General features: G+C 46.7%; 1 protein-coding gene across 11 annotated transcripts in view; it reads right to left on the bottom strand.

Annotated features, from left to right (window-relative positions):
* Window positions 1-2329: 2329 nt before the first annotated feature.
* The window catches only part of TMCC1 (transmembrane and coiled-coil domain family 1), a 155758-nt gene continuing 141516 nt past the window's right edge, over window positions 2330-16571 (bottom strand). For all 11 annotated transcript variants that reach the window (XM_040246746.1, XM_040246749.1, XM_040246748.1 and 8 more), the window contains 2 exons: window positions 6326-6461; window positions 2330-3617 (listed from right to left, as the gene is read on the bottom strand). In XM_040246746.1, coding sequence (XP_040102680.1) covers window positions 3300-3617; window positions 6326-6461 — 454 coding nt within the window. In that variant the 3' untranslated portion in view covers window positions 2330-3299. The remainder of the gene's footprint in view (window positions 3618-6325; window positions 6462-16571) is intronic.

A 16571-nucleotide genomic window follows, 5' to 3' on the forward strand; every position in this document is an offset into this window, starting at 1 on the left:
AGTTTTTCCTGGAAGCAAATTTTTACCTTGAGTGGAACGGCTCAGGGGAGAGGGAAGACCCCACCCAGTCAGTGAAGTATAAAATGTAACCTTACGTTTGCTTCTTCAGGAGCGGGTGGAATAGAAAGCCTTCTTTGCTAGGGTGCTCTGAGTATCTTTCCAAAGAACTGAGATTGGAGCAGACAGAAGTGCCGTTCAACGATCATGTAAAAGGTAAAATGTTAGTGAGACTCTACAACCTGAACAGTCACCCAGGCTGCCATCAGCCTCACACACAGCACTAACCATTCATCCAGGAATGCTTCATTTCACAGGGAATGCACGCAGTCTTTAGAAGAGAAGAAGCGTTAAAGCGAGGAGACGTTTCCACCCACAGAACTGTTAAACTGTGAGAGCGAGGCTACAGGAGAACTCTGAACAGATAAAGACAACTCAGGGACAGCCACAGTGCAAAGACACTCAGAGGCAACAGGGATGGGCAGGCGAGAAAACGGACGCATGGTTACAAAGAGCATTAGGTGCAGACAGCTGCTGGGCCCGGGGAATAATCAAGAGACAGGAGAGCTAGAAAGCCGTTACTGGGCCTGACCTAGCCTGGAGGAGGTCCTTCCTGGGACAGATGAAGAGGACGGACAGTTAGCAGGGGCCTGTTTGGCTGGGAGCTCAGGGAGCTTCCGGAGGTGCAAACCTTCCTTTGATAGAAACTGTCCCAAAGCCAAGAAAAAAAAAAAAAAAAGGAATAATTTTAATCCATCTAGCCAGTGAATTCCGGTGCCCTCCAAACTTTGTAGCCTCTCCACAGTTCAGGGGACTCAAAAGTTCTTAGAAAAACCGGAGGACTGTGGCTAGAGTTGTTTCCAATAACTTCATGGGGCGCTCGTCCCCTCTCTGAGAGGTTAACCTAAAGCAGACAGTTAGGAGACACTGCGCCGGTCTGACCAGGTTGTGGTGTCCTCTGACACTTCTACCTAAAGTCACTGCAATATATTTAGGCAGAGTTAACACTTTATCATTTGTATTTTTATCATTTGGCCATGCTGCACGGCATGAGGGATCTTAGTTCTCCAACCAGGGATTGAACCCACACCCCCTTCATTGGAAGCGCGGAATCTGAATCACTAGACTGCTGGGGAAGTCCCAACATTTTTAGATACACGGGCTTGGGAACAATTTGTCTTGGGCCAGGACATAAACTGGTTCCAATTATTTTAAAAGAAAATTTAGCCCCATGGTCCTTGTTCTGGGCGGTAATTCTGAGAGGCCTGCAGAGCTGATGGGTGTGCCGTCACCATCTGGGGTTGGAGGATGGGGTGAAGACTGGGGTACCTGAGTTAGAACGTCGAGACGACGACAGAAACCGCACGCTGACTCTGGGAAGGCCAGCCTGCCAGGCCACGGAAGGCCGGAGCTGGCATGCAAGCCACCATCTCGCACGGACAGGCGAGGCTAATCTGGGGCCGGAAGCGTCCCCCAGCACAGGATGGGCAGAGCGTGCTGTGCGTCTCTTTCCAGGGCAGAGGACGTCTGCCCCTTGCTCAATGCCTGCCTGCACAGGACAGAGGCCAAGAGGGACCAGCATCTGTGATTCAATACTATGGACACGAAAAGCCTGACCACGCTTTCAAGACAGGCTCAAAAAGTCCAAGTTCCACCATGATGGTAGAACTGGTGGTAAGACAGGGAGGGAGGCTCAGCCTGTCTTTCTAAACTCTCTATATAAAGGTCCACAGAGCACAGCTAATACATCTGTCTCGATGAAGAGGAGGCTGATGACATGTTACACCCCAAACTTGGGTCCTTCTAACCTGACGTTTCCTTTCCTGCTCTCTAGGGAGAATCATCCTCAGTTGATTCTCTCAGGCAGACAGAATAAAGCTGTGAAATGAAGGCAGGCTGGGGCCAAAACACAGACATAAGATTTCACGTCACTTTGGTCTCGGTAGTTAGGGGGTGTTAAGAAATAAATTAAGAAAGCACGAGGAATTATTTATGACTCTCGTAGTGCAGTCTCAGATTTTCCTAGAGACAACCCCAGCCCAAAGTCACTGGGTGAACCTAAGTCTCGGGGCAGAAACGTCTCTACCCTGTCACGCTGGTTTGCGGAGACAGCCGCCCTCTCCCTGAGCGCCCCTCTCCTCTCCAACCAAGCCAAGCCCATTGGGGGAGGTGTGGAGTGGCAGGACATCAGAAAGCAGCAGCAGTAGCCAGGGGGGAGCTGAAGCTGTGTCTCAGGACGAGGGCATCAGAGAGCGGCATTCACAGCAAGTTCTCTCCTCAAACTGTTTCAGGACAAGAGGGGCAGCACACTTAAATATCCACACATCTCTTCATTTAAAAACAGCACTTCTTTATTTCAAAGGAGGAAGAAAAAAAAAAGACCCTCCCAACCCTTTCCAAAAAAACCCAATAATAATAATAACAATAATAAAAAATCCTATTAGAAACCATAAGGAAGCACTGAGAGTTTGAGTATTACATTCTTCAAGTATGCTGTTCGGATTTTTTTGTTTGTTTGTTTTTTAAGTTGGTGACTATACACATCTTTTTATTAAAAAAACCTTAAAAGTGCGGCCATGGGATTTGTTTAAAATTAAGTAGTTAGAGGGCTACTTCAAAATACTGTAGTAGGACTGTGCAGTGATCCTTGGGGTGTGATGTCCTTTTTTGTATCCTAGCAAAGGTTATAAGACCAGGCTCCAAACTGATCATACTTCCAGGGTTAGCGTGAGTGGCCAACCTGGGTGAGAAAGCCAGGGAGATCCATGTGTTCTTCCACGGACAAGGAAAATCCACCCCGAGCGCAGAAACTCAGACATGGAATGTGGTAGGACTTCACAGTAAAGTTAGTCTGGGATGGGGAGAGGCGGTGCGCCCAGACAAGGCAGGGTGTTAGGTTCAACTGGTTTCCCTAGTCAGGTGTTCACGCATCTTTTTAGTGGGTTTTAGTGCAGTCCTTCAAGCCACAATTTAGAATGCCCTTCAGTGTGCTCCAGAGGGTTGGTTCATGTAAAAGGACTGTTTTCAGATTTGCATCCCAAGGAAAATCATGCTACATAAAAGTGATCCAAGATTGTTGCCCAAAAAACTTCTTGGATAAAATCTAAAAAATACTATTGCAATTGCGTCTTTTGAGGAAGAAGAAGAAGAAGAAAAAAAAAACATTATTCTAAATGTAAACAGATTCACTCAACTCTTTTGTTGCTGTAGAAAACTCCAGAGGAGGGAAGTGGCCGTCTACGTCTTCGCCGCATGCACTCGCCGGAGGGGAGGGGAGCACTGCGTTCCGGGCGCTGGCGTCATCATCTGGGTGAGGAGAAGAAGAAGCGCTGCAGGTAGCCCAGGAGGGCGTCCCAGTGCTTCCAGAGAAAGGCGATGAACACCACGAGGAGCAACGTGCTGAACGTCCTGCTGCGAGTCTTCATGAGCGGGACCACGCAGTTGGCGACCGTGGACACGAAGACCAAAAGAACCGCCATGACCGCCAGGAGGATGTTGATGAGCTTGCCCAGCAGATTCCGGGCAGTGGCGTTCTCCAGCCCCTCCAGCTGAACCACCTGCTGCTGCTGCTGCTGCAGCTCCATCTTGGAGATGCGGGTCTGGCACGCCTCCAGGGCCTCCTGTGGGCCAGACAGGGGAGAGGTAAGCCTTGGGATGCTCATGGCGCCCGGAGCAGCTGGCAGGCCCCGCGGGGCGGCCAGACGCATCCCGAGCTACGTCAGAGATCTGAAATATGCGCGAGCCTTGAATGTGAGGGGCCACGGCACAACTCACGATTCAAGCAACTAATATTTACTTTTTGATTACCATTCAAGCAACTTGATTCCCCTCTGCTGCGCTCCGCTGCATTCAGCCACAATCAGATCTGGTCTTGAACATTTTAATGACAAGACCTCAAACCCACGACTGCGTCTCTCTTTCCTCCCCCCATGTAACAATTACTAAGTCGAATGGCACAGGACACACGCACTTGCTCGCCGTAACAGGACATACAGGCTCCCTTGGCATTTTCCTCAATCCCGGTCCCTGCCCATGGAGTGCCTCTCCCAGTCTGGTGTGTGTTCACCCTTTCACCCGTGTTTAAGTCTACACACAGATGTCCTTAGGGAAATGCATGGAATTATTTAAACTTTTTCTACCTTCATGCACATAGTATCACACCACGGGACTGGTCCACGTGTTTCTCACTTGACAGAGGGCCCTGGCGATTCTCCGCCTCAATGCATGGAGGCCCACCTGGTTCTTTTTAATGGCTACCTAGCATTTACAGCTTGGCTAGGTCACAGTTTATTCAGCCAGCTCCCTACTGGAGAGATCTGGGTTATTTCCACCTTTCTCACAGAACAATGGAGTGAACCTCCTCTGGACATATTACCAGGTGCTTTTCAAGCTAAGTAACTCCCCAATATCAGGGCTCCCTGCACTGTCTTCTTAAGAAGAGTTGATCTCTGTGAAGAGAACAGACACTGTGCCCAACACCTGACCCAGCGTTACCTTTCATAACCTGCACCCACGGGTTCATATAAAATTGACCATAAAACTCAGAGGACAGGACCTATTTCCTTAGCCGTGGTCAGATACCCTCTGAAGTTCAGCAGTGGTAGGAGCCCGGATTATGTGACCTTGGTTTCAGTGGGTGCTGGTTTCCTGGGATCTGAGGTGACAGCAAGGCAACTTGAGACTGAAGCTAAGCTAGAGAATGGACACACAACAGATGCACCCCATTCCAGAAGGATCTTGGGAAAAAAACTAAAATGTAAACAGACTTCTGGGTCATGGAAAACGGGGCATCTGGGCAAATGATCTAGACATTCCCTTGATTCCTTGAGGCTTCTGTCATACATGTCTCCTGTATTACAGCACCAAGACTGGTTTATTTCAGGATGCTTTCATATGAAACCACCAGAGCTACCAGAGAAAGGCAGTGAAAACCACAAGGAACAAAGCGCTGAAGGTCCTGGTGGGAGTCTTTGAGTTTTATCAGGGTTTTTAGAAATATCTCCCAACTGGGATGAGAAAAAGTTAAAATATTCTGTTTTGCCATGGATTAAACTAGAGTGCCATTAGCCTTCCACATTACCGCTGTTACTGTTGAGTTGGTCAGTCGTGTCCGACTCTTGGGTGACCCCATGGACTGTGTAGCCTGCTATTATTCTCACAAATGGCCTGGTAGTGTAGCTGTATAAGGTGGATCTGGCAGTGAGGCTTCTGCCACAGAAGAAGATAGGTCAGGTGGCCCTGGGAGCAGCTCCCGAAGCAGTAACCACAGACGTAACATCCATGCTCGTCCATCTACTGAGACCATCCTGAGCCCAAGAAACATTTCCCAAGAAGCCAAGCAAGCATACCACCTCCAAATGGTGTAGACTTGAGAAATGCTGGTGGCTCAGACGATAAAGAATCTGCCTGTGATCCGGGACACCCAGGCTTGATCCCTGGGTTGGGAAGATCCCCTGGAGGACGGGATGGCTGCCCACTCCAGTATTCCTGCCTGGGAAATCCCATGGACAGAGGAGGCTGGCGGGCTGCAGTCCATGGGGGTGCAGAGAGTCAGACACAACTGAGTGACTGACACTTTTACTTTGAGACACGCACCGCATTTGAAGAGCAAGTGTGTTACAGGCGGTCTAAGCTTCTTCTAATACTCTGCCCTCTCTGTCTTTGACCCTAAACATTTTTTTGTGTGCATGGTAAAAATACATAATATAAAATCTACCACACGTAATATAAAATCTACCATTTGCTCCTTTTAAAGTGTTCACTTAAGAAGCAATTATAAGTTCACCATGTTGTGTAACCATCGCTCCTATTAAATCCCAGGATGTTTCCATCATCCCCAGAATAACCCCCTCCTCCCCTTTGGCCACCACTCCCGTTCCTCTCCCTCCAGTTTCTGGCAGCCACGGATCCACTTTCTCCGTAGACTTGCTTACTCTGCGTGCTTCACGGAAATGGACTCAGGCACTGTGCGGCCTCTGCGACCGGCTTCTTGCACTGAGCTCCATGTTTTCGGGCTGGACCCGGGCTGGGGCAGGTGTCGGTGCGTCATTCCTTTTGCTTCCCCTTTTGTACTGTGGTAACATATATATGGTGTAAAATTTATCATCTGCACCGTTTCTAAGCACACGGGTCAGTGGCATGACACGTTCGTGCTGTTGTACAATCACTGCCACCTACCTCCACGCTCTTTTCATTTTAGGAAATTGAGACTCTGGACCCATTAAACAGTAACCCACCCCCAGCCCCCAGCCCCTGCCCCGAGCCCCTGGAAACCACCATTCTGCCTTCTCTCAGCCTTCTGCTTTTCCACCTGGCCCATCGTGCTGACCTGGATGTCCCGGGCCCGTTCGTAGGACTGATATGCAATTTTCTCTTCCATGCTGGCCAATTCCTGCTTCAAATTCAAGATTTCATTCTGGTGGAGCTCTGTTAGGTCATTCAGCTGTTCTTCTAGTCGTTCACATCTAACAAGAAGGAAAAGTTACATGTTTCACGCGTTCTCTATTTCTGTTGGTTATTATTCACATCCAACCCCCCAAATCCGTTCTGCAAAGGAAGAAAACGAAAGCACAGAGAAATCAGGCAAGTGGCCTGGGTGACCACAGGCATGCTAGTGGGCACAGCTCTCAGTCCCTGGGACAGACAGCTTCTCACAAGGCCGCATCACAGCAGCAACAGGGCTCTTCCACATTCTTCTCAACACACGGTATTTGCAGCGAGGCCAGCAGCCCTGGTTAGCTTTGAGCAGACCCATTACAAACGAGGCCGTTACAAACGAGGCCGTTCTTACTCTGCCCCCAGCGGCATATGGGAGAGGCAAAAACCCGAGGGACGTTAAGCGGTCTCATCAGAAGATACACAGCAGGCAATTGGAAACTGACCTTCCAGCAATCACCAGGAGCTTATTCCGATCGGGGCAGGTCACTCACTCACCTGGATGTTCGTCATTCAGAGCCCACCGTCCCTACTGCCAAGCACAGTGCCCGGCACAGGGTCAACAGACGTTTACTGAGCACCTGCTGTGTGCCCGGTTTGTTCAAGGTTCTGGGAACGCTGCGGTAAGAGAGACCTAACGCCTGCCCTCAGGAGTTTACAGCCTACAGTGGTGGTGGAAGGCAGTAAAACCAAGACAACTGCAGGTGGGTAAGTGAGCCGGAGAAGATGGGGATGAGGATACGGCAGCATGCCCGGCGGCCCTGGACTGCTCGGGAAGGCCTTTTCCCAACCCTGAGAGCTGAAACCTGGGTGATGGCATGAACAAGCCACATGAAGATGTGAGGGGAAGAGTTATCTTAAAGCCGAAGGAACTATCTTAAAGCAAGTATAAAACTCTTGAGATGAGAATTGGCTTGGCAGATTTTAGAACAGAGAGGAGGGACAGTGTGGCTGCAGCTGAGAAGAAAAGTGGGGGAAAGCACAAAGAGAAGGTTCCTCAGGAGCAGGGAGCATATTTTGTTCATCTGGTACCTCTAGCACTTCAGACTCATGTGAAAACGTTCATTCTACATGAAGATGGGACCTGGGCAGGGCATCACGGATCTGTGGGACTGGAATCATTTAAAAGGAAGAGATCATAGAGACTGGACAAAGAAGACAGGTGAAGGGCGGGAAGTAGAAACGTATGGACTAGCCAGAACAGTTGGGGGGAAAAAGGAACTCTGCCCTTAAGAGGCAGGGAGGGCAGTGGGAACCTGAAATAGACAGTACATGGATCCAAAGCAGATGTGAGCAGGAGGCTGACATGAGGGACACAGGGCTGTCTGCTACTGGTGAAGCTTCTGGCAGGTTGTGGGTGGAGTTCAAGGAACCAAAAAAAAAGAAAAGAAAGAGCTAAGTAGGTAGGAGAAAGGCTGAAGACGACACAGTGAGAAGCCCCGACAGGGAGGAATCACATAGCTCTAGCTGACGGTGACTAGAAACACGGAGGGCTCATCCCAAGAGGAGGAGACACAGTTGGGGACCTACATACTTCAGCTTCTGCCGAGTTTGGATGGAAAATATTTAAAAAAAAAAAAAAAAAATCCATTAAGTTCCAAAACCTAAGAGGTGCATTTACTGGGCACCAGCAAATATCCAGAGCATTTACACTGTATGTGGACCTGAATGTACTCTAGGCGAGGTCCACCATATGGGAGGGTATGCACGGGTTCCGTGAGGGGCTGGAGCACCAGCAGACGTCACTGCCTGTGGAGGTGGGCTGGGGTCCTAGAGCCGATTCCCCACAAACACGACGACTGGGTGCTTCTCAGGCAAGCACACGCGCGCCACTGGCACGCAAGTCTCGGCGAGCTGTGCACCAAGAGCAGAAAAGGGAGGGCAAGGGCGAGCGCTTGAACAGCCGTCCCTTTCGTGTGTAGCCAGATGTGTGGCACACAGGCTTTAAAGGAATCCATGGAAGCTCTCTGTTCAAGGTCGTCTTTATGTGGCGGCGGCATCAGAAACACTCTCCCTTCTAATAATTATGTAATGAAGAATTAGATCCTAAACCCCATTCCTCCTCCATGAGACACAGATTAAAAATAAAGGTCCAGCTGACCCTCTCTGCTACATTACTGACTCCTATTTAGTTCCGCTGCGTCCTTGATAACAATCTCTGTGCTGCTTTCTTGCCCACCGAAACTGTCACCGGAGTGACCTGAGCAACTGATGGGGAAGGTTTCCACTTTGTGTCTGAATCAGGCGGGTTCTCTGAAACTCTGCCTTTTCACGGCTTCTGTGGGCCCCGGCACACACTCAGAAACAGTGCCACCTCCGCAGCTGATCTTCCACCACGTTTTCAGTCAGTTCAGTTCAGTCGCTCAGTCGTGTCCGACTCTCTGCGACCCCATGAATCGCAGCACACCAGGCCTCCTTGTCCATCACCAACTCCCGGAGTTCACTCAGACTCACGACCATCGAGTCAGTGATGCCATCCAGCCATCTCATCCTCGGTCGTCTCCTTCTCCTCCTGCCCCCAATCCCTCCCAGCATCAGAGTCTTTTCCAATGAGTCAACTCTTCACATGAGGTGGCCAAAGTACTGGAGTTTCAGCTTCAGCATCATTCCTTCCAAAGAAATCCCAGGGCTGATCTCCTTCAGAATGGACTGGTTGGATCTCCTTGTAGCCCAAGGGACTCTCAAGAGTCTTCTCCAACACCACAGCTCAAAAGCATAAATTCTTCAGTGCTCAGCCTTCTTCACAGTCCAACACTCACATCTATACATGACCACAGAAAAAACCACAGCCTTGACTAGATGGATCTTTGTTGGCAAAGTAATATCTCTGCTTTAGAATATGCTATCTAGGTTGGTCAGAACTTTCCTCCCAAGGAGCAAGTGTCTTTTAATTTCATGCCTGCAATCATCATCTGCAGTGATTTTGGAGCCCCCAAAAATAAAGTCTGACACTGCTTCCACTGTTTCCCCATCTATTGCCCATGAAGTGATGGGACCAGATGCCATGATCTTCGTTTTCTGAATGTTGAGCTTTAAGCCAACTTTTTCACTCTCCTCTTTCACTTTCATCAAGAGGCTCTTTAGTTCCTCTTCACTTTCTGCCGTAAGGGTGGTGTCATCTGCATATCTGAGGTTATTGATATTTCTCCCGGGAATCCTGATTCCAGCTTGTGCTTCTTCCAGCCCAGCATTTCATATGATGTACTCTGCATATAAGTTAAATAAGCAGGGTGATAATATACAGCCTTGATGTACTCCTTTTCCTATTTAGAACCAGTCTGTTGTTCCATGTCCAGTTCTAACTGTTAGTTCCTGACCTGCATACAGATTTCTCAAGAGGCAGGTCAGGTGGTCTGGTATTCCCATCTCTTTCAGAATTTTCCAGTTTATTGTGATCCACACAGTCAAAGGCTTTGGCATAGTCAATAAAGCAGAAATAGATGTTTTTCTGGAACTCTCTTGCTTTTTCCATGATCTAGCAGATGTTGGCAATTTGATCTCTGGTTCCTCTGCCTTTTCTAAAACCAGCTTGAACATCTAGAAGTTCATAGTTCATGTATTGCTGAAGCCTGGCTTGGAGAATTTTGAGCATTACTTTACTAGTAGTGTGTGAGATGAGTGCAATTGTGCGGTAGTTTGAGCATTCCTTGGCATTGCCTTTCTTTGGGATTGGAATGAAAACCGACCTTTTCCAGTCCTGTGGCCACTGCTGAGTTTTCCAAATTTGCTGGCATATTGAGTGCAGCACTTTCATAGCATCATCTTTCAGGATTTGAAACAGCTCCACTGGAATTCCATCACCTCCACTAGCTTTGTTCGTAGTGATGAGGCCCACTTGACTTCACATTCTAGTATGTCTGGCTCTAGGTGAGTGATCACACCATCGTGATTATCTTGGTCGTGAAGATCTCTTTTGTACATTTCTTCTGTGTATTCTTGCCACCTCTTCTTAATATCTTCTGCTTCTGTTAAGTCCATACCATTTCTGTTGTTTACTGAACCCATCTTTGCATGAAATCCACCACGTTTTAAGTTCAACAAATCCACGAGATTAGGTTAACGTATTGTCTTTGTATGACTGTCCTATTAAACCCACCGTGTGTGGTGGTGTCAGCGCTGGATGATTTAGTTATTCTCTCCCCTCACCACACAGGGGCTAGAGGCTTTTTAAAAATGGGGTATTCCACTGTGTCAGTTCCTTGGGATTTAGGGGAAGGGCTGGGCTGGGCTGGCAGCAAAGGACTCTCCTAAGCTAGGGCCGATGTGGGGTGGCAGAGCGGGCAGCCTGGCAGTAGCGGCAACCAGCCTGCATGCTGACGGCGGCAGACTCGGGTGACATCTCTACCATGTGGTCCGTGGGCCACCACCTCAGTCTCTCAGCCACAAACTGTACAGTCTTTCAGGCTTTCCAGGAAAGTTAGAGACAATCATTTGACATTAAACCTGGCTCACAAATACCATTAGAACAGATTAAAAAGTAAGAGCAGCAGCAGCTACCATTTCTCCAACGCTTATGATGTAAACTGGGGCTTCAGCAGTAAAGAATTCGCCTGCAATACAGGAGCTGCACGGGACACGGGTTCGATCCCGGGGTCAGGAAGATTCCCTGGGTCGGGAAGATCCTCTGGAGGAGGGCACGGCAACCCACTCCAGTATTCTTGCCTGGGAAATCCCACGGATAGAGGAGCCTGTCAGCCTACAGTCCACAGGGTTTCAAAGAGTCAGACAAGACTGAGTGACTTAGCTGAATCATTTAGCATGGATTATGTAAATTAACTTCCACAACCCCAAGAAGACCGTAGGTGATACCTTTACTTTACAGATGAGGAATCTGGAGCTCAGAGAGATACAGAAATTTGCCCAAGGGCAGAGAAATTAAGTAGGGGAGCGAGGACTTGAATCTTGAATCCAGGTAGGTCTGACTCTAAAGCCCAAGTTCTTAACCATTCAAGAAGCCCAGATGCCTTTGTAAGAAGGGTGAGTCAGGTCTAAAGTGGATTCAAATCACAAAGCTCCAAAGGGGCCTGGACACTACCACGTTGACTGATGGTTTTGAAGCTTTATGTCAAGGCAGAGTCAACAGGAGAACTGTAATAAAAAAGATTATGGACCTAGAATAGGAAAGAGGATGATCATAACAAGTGTTGGTGAGGCTGTGAGGAAATTCGAACCCTGGTATACAGCTGGTGCAACTGTTCTCTAGAAAGTAAGTTTAGAGCTCTAAAGTTACCATGTACCCCAGAAATCTCACTCCAGGTGTACACCAGAGAGAAATGAAGACTAACTTCCACTCGAAATTCGTATACAAATATTAATAGAAGTATTATTCATAATGGCCCCAAGTGGAAACAACCCACTATCAATTGATGAATGGATATATAATGTGTGGTCTACTCATACAACACAGTGTTATTGCGAAAGAGAAAGAAATGAAGTAATGATACACGCTACAGTATGGATGAGCCTTGAGAATAAGTGAAGGATGCCAGTAACGAAGAACTGAAAATTGTATGATTCTGCATGCATGAAATATTCAAAACAGGCAAAGCTATAGAGACAGAAAGATTAATGGTTGCCAGGGGCTGGGGCAGGGTAGAGAAGATTGTAGACTGATAAAAATGTCCTGAACTGATTATGGTGGTGGCTGCATGTATCTGTGGATATACTAAAACCACTGATTTGCATATCTCAATAAAGCTGTTAAAAAAGATTATGGTAGTTTACTTCGAAATGCATAAAAAAACAGATAAAAGATAGATGGAAAGATATACAGTAAGACAATATATTACTAATATGGGAGTTAACTGTACACTTTTTTTCCCCAAGTCTGCAGTGTGTTTGAAAGTTTTAGAATAAACATCAGGGGAAAATGACTACAGGTATTACAGCCAGGAGCATTCAGGTTCGTGAGTCCTTTGAGAATTCTACCCCTCAAAGTTGCACGGTCTCAGGTCAGCTCACTTTACATAGCAAATTCCTTCATCTGTAAACTGAGGTTAATAATCTACCTTGAAACATTTGTTTGAGTACACAGGAGGTGTTAAAAAATGTGTTTCTCTTTTTTCCATCTTCAGTTTACTAAGAACACAGTGGCTGTTTTGAAAATGTTTCTAGTTCATAATGAAGAAGGCATCAGGTGAATACTTGCTTCCTGAAAAGAATTCATGGGAATCTGAAAACCTTTCTAACCAACCAAGTATTTCCTGTGGTGACTGATTCATGCCTGAAGTCTCATTTTAGACTCATCAGCAATCCGCATCATTGTGCTAACTGCAAAATAAATCCAGTATCTCACACCCTATTTTACATGTTTCTAACATGATCACTATTTCACATACCTCCCTCCTTTCCCCTTAAGAGTTGTTAAAAATCAGTATGTTACAAAGAGAAATACACCACAAAGTATTGTTTGAAAGGTAAAAAATTTAGTTCCCTGACTATAAGGAATCTTAAATTCTAGGGAACAGGAGAAGCCTTGTTAAATCTCTTTCCATCCAGGAACTATTTCTACAACAGCCCTGACAGATTTAAGGGCCTAGATCTGATAGACAGAGTGCCTGATGAAGTATGGAATGAGGTTCGTGACACTGTACAGGAGACAGGGATCAAGACTATCCCCAAGGAAAAGAAATGCAAAAAAGCAAAATGGCTGTCTGGGGAGGCCTTACAAATAGCTGTGAAAAGAAGAGAGGCGAAAAGCAGAGAAAAGGAAAGATATAAGCATGTGAATGCAGAGTTCCGAAGAATAGCAAGAAGAGATAAGAAAGCCTTCTTCAGCGATCAATGCAAAGAAATCGAGGAAAACAACAGAATGGGAAAGACTAGAGATCTCTTCAAGAAAATTAGAGATACCAGGGGAACATTTCATGCAAAGATGAGCTCGATAAAGGACAGAAATGGTCTGGACCTAACAGAAGCAGAAGATATTAAGAAGAGGTGGCAAGAATACATGGAAGAACTGTACAAAAAAGATCTTCACGACCCAGATAATGATGATGATGTGATCACTAATCTAGAGCCAGACATCTTGGAATGTGAAGTCAAGTGGGCCTTAGAAAGCATCACTACGAACAAAGCTAGTGGAGGTGATGGAATTCCAGTGGAGCTATTTCAAATTCTGAAAGATGATGCTGTGAAAGTGCTGCACTCAATATGCCAGCAAATTTGGAAAACTCAGCAGTGGCCACAGGACTGGAAAAGGTCAGTTTTCATTCCAATTCCAAAGAAAGGCAATGCCAAAGAATGCTCAAACTACCGCACAATTGCACTCATCTCACATGCTAGTAAAGTCATCCTCAAAACTCTCCAAGCCAGACTTCAGCAATACGTGAACCGCGAACTCCCTGATGTTCAAGCTGGTTTTAGAAAAGGCAGAGGAACCAGAGATCAAATTGCCAACATCCGCTGGATCATGGAAAAAGCAAGAGAGTTCCAGAAAAACATCTATTTCTGCTTCATTGACTATGCCAAAGCCTTTGACTGTGTGGATCACAATAAACTGTGGAAAATTCTGAAAGAGATGGGAATACCAGACCACCTGACCTGCCTCTTGAGAAATCTGTATGCAGGTCAGGAACTAACAGTTAGAACTGGACGTGGAACAGACTAGTTCCAAATAGGAAAAGGAGTACGTCAAGGCTGTATATCGTCACGCTGCTTATTTAACTTATATGCAGAGTACCTCATGAGAAACGCTGGACTGGAAGAAACACAAGCTGGAATCAAGACTGCTGGGAGAAATATCAATAACCTCAGATATGCAGATGACACCACCCTTACGGCAGAAAGTGAAGAGGAGCTAAAAAGCCTCTTGATGAAAGTGAAAGAGGAGAGTGAAAAAGTTGGCTTAAAGCTCAACATTCAAAAAACGAAGATCATCTGGTCCCATTACTTCATGGGAAATAGATGGGGAAACAGTAGAGACAGTGTCAGACTTTATTTTTTGGGGCTCCAAAATCACTGCAGATGGTGACTGCAGCCATGAAATTAAAAGACGCTTACTCCTTGGAAGAAAAGTTATGACCAACCTAGATAGCATATTCTAAAGCAGAGACATTACTTTGCCGACTAAGGTCCGTCTAGTCAAGGCTATGGTTTTTCCCGTGGTCATGTATGGATGTGAAAGTTGGACTGTGAAGAAGGCTGAGCGCTGAAGAATTGATGCGTTTGAACTGTGGTGTTGGAGAAGACGAGGGTCCCTTGGACTGCAAGGAGATCCAACCAGTGCATTCTGAGGGAGATCAACCCTGGGATTTCTTTGGAAGGAATGATGCTAAAGCTGAGGCTCCAGTACTCTGGACACCTCATGCGAAGAGCTGACTCACTGGAAAAGACTCTGATGCTGGGAGAGATTGGGGGCAGGAGAAGGGGACGACCCAGGATGAGATGGCTGGATGGCATCACGGACTCGATGGTTGTGAGTCTGAGTGAACTCAGGGAGATGGTGATGGACAGGGAGGCCTGGCGTGCTGCGATTCATGGGGTCGCAAGAGTCGGACACGACTGAGCGACTGAACTGACTGACTGACCTGACGAGGAATCTCTCTGTGAACACCTCCAGGGGCAGGGTCTCATTTTTCTTAAGAGTTGTTTTCACTGCTAGATAGATGCAGCTATCCGTCTAAAACTGAACTAAAACCTAGCAACTCCTCACTCACACCAAGTCCCTCTCTCACCTATATTACTTGTGATGCCTGCCTACAGCAATAAGAGGTAGTTCCCATGGATTCCATAGAACCAAACCTTGGTAAAGTCTTGACTGCACACGTATCTGTCAGTATCACTCTCTCGCGCCTTGTGTTATTTGTAAAGCTGAGCCTGTATTCTATTCTGGGGGAAGACACAGAAGGCAGGAGGTAAGGGCAAGACGCCTGGAGCCTGGAGGTGGGAGCTAACCACTGGACAGCCAGGGGGTCCCAGCATCCATCACTTTAAGGGAACAGGAATGACATGAACAGAAAGTTGCCAGGTGCTGAGTGACAGGCATATCAGGACATAAGATACGCTTTTTCTGCCCCTCAAACTTTTAACACTTTAACATTTCTTTGAAATGCAACCCTTGAATCCTATATTTTCTGCAATTTTAGATCCAAACTGATGTAGACATTAAGAATTCCCAATGTAATTTTTTAAGTCCCTACTTAAGATTTACCAACCTGCTTTATTGAGTTTTTTCACTGATTTAAGTTCTTTTTTCTTTGGTATTTCTTTCAGCAAGGCTTTATAAGAGGTAATTTTACCTACATGTATCTTAAAGTGTCTTGATTTCACCCTCTTCCTTGAAGAATAAAGCAGGTGGGACAGAGCAGCTTATGTGTGGTTTCTCTTCCCCAGCCCTCTGCAGGTATCACTACCATCCTCTGGAAGTATAATGTCGCATGTGTTTGGTCTGTTTCACACTCAGTCTCTTTCATCAACTGGATTTCCTCATGACGTTGGCAACTTTAGCTTCAGAGTATTCCATGGCGTTCCCTCCTGCAGGTTATCTCTTTTCAGGTTTTTTTTTTGAGCTGTTTTGTGGCTTTGAGTTGTGACAAAACATGTTTTGCATACTTACACCTATGAACAGCTAAGATGATCTATCAGAGGACACTTGAGGCTGGCCCTCAGATTCTTTTTCAACCTGTCTGTAGAAAGGGAGATTCTATAATGCTCTAACACTACCGATGAGTATGTAATGCCACATGTGAATCAAGAGTAAGTGCAAAGTCGTCAGCATGTGTTTCTAACTCCTGAACCTTATAAACCAGTGTCTGTCATATAAAGGTTACTAACACGTCAAAGGCTCTGGAAACCATGTTAGGACTGAATTTTGTTCACCCCACGTTATATCTAAAGGCTCTCCACCTTCACTGTTTCTGCTTTGTACCTTTTCTTCACTTGAAAATGTTTTTATGCTGTCACAGTTTGTCCCAGCCCATGGATCTGCTCATCCCGGTTTTAGACTCAAATCCTGACTCTGCAAAACACCAGTGTGAGTGACCCTGTTCACCTGTTAAGAAGTGTCTCCTCCCAAGGGTGGCTGTGAGGATTACACAAGAGATAAATGACAAATGCCTGGCAAAAAAAAAAAAAAAAGGCCAAGCCCTAGTGAGGTGGTTCCAGGGGGCTGCTTGTCAGTGGCCATGGGATCCCAAGTG

This window comes from Oryx dammah, unplaced genomic scaffold (genome assembly GCF_014754425.2).
Source record: "Oryx dammah isolate SB20612 unplaced genomic scaffold, SCBI_Odam_1.1 HiC_scaffold_9, whole genome shotgun sequence".
Classification (NCBI taxonomy): Eukaryota; Metazoa; Chordata; class Mammalia; order Artiodactyla; family Bovidae; genus Oryx; species Oryx dammah.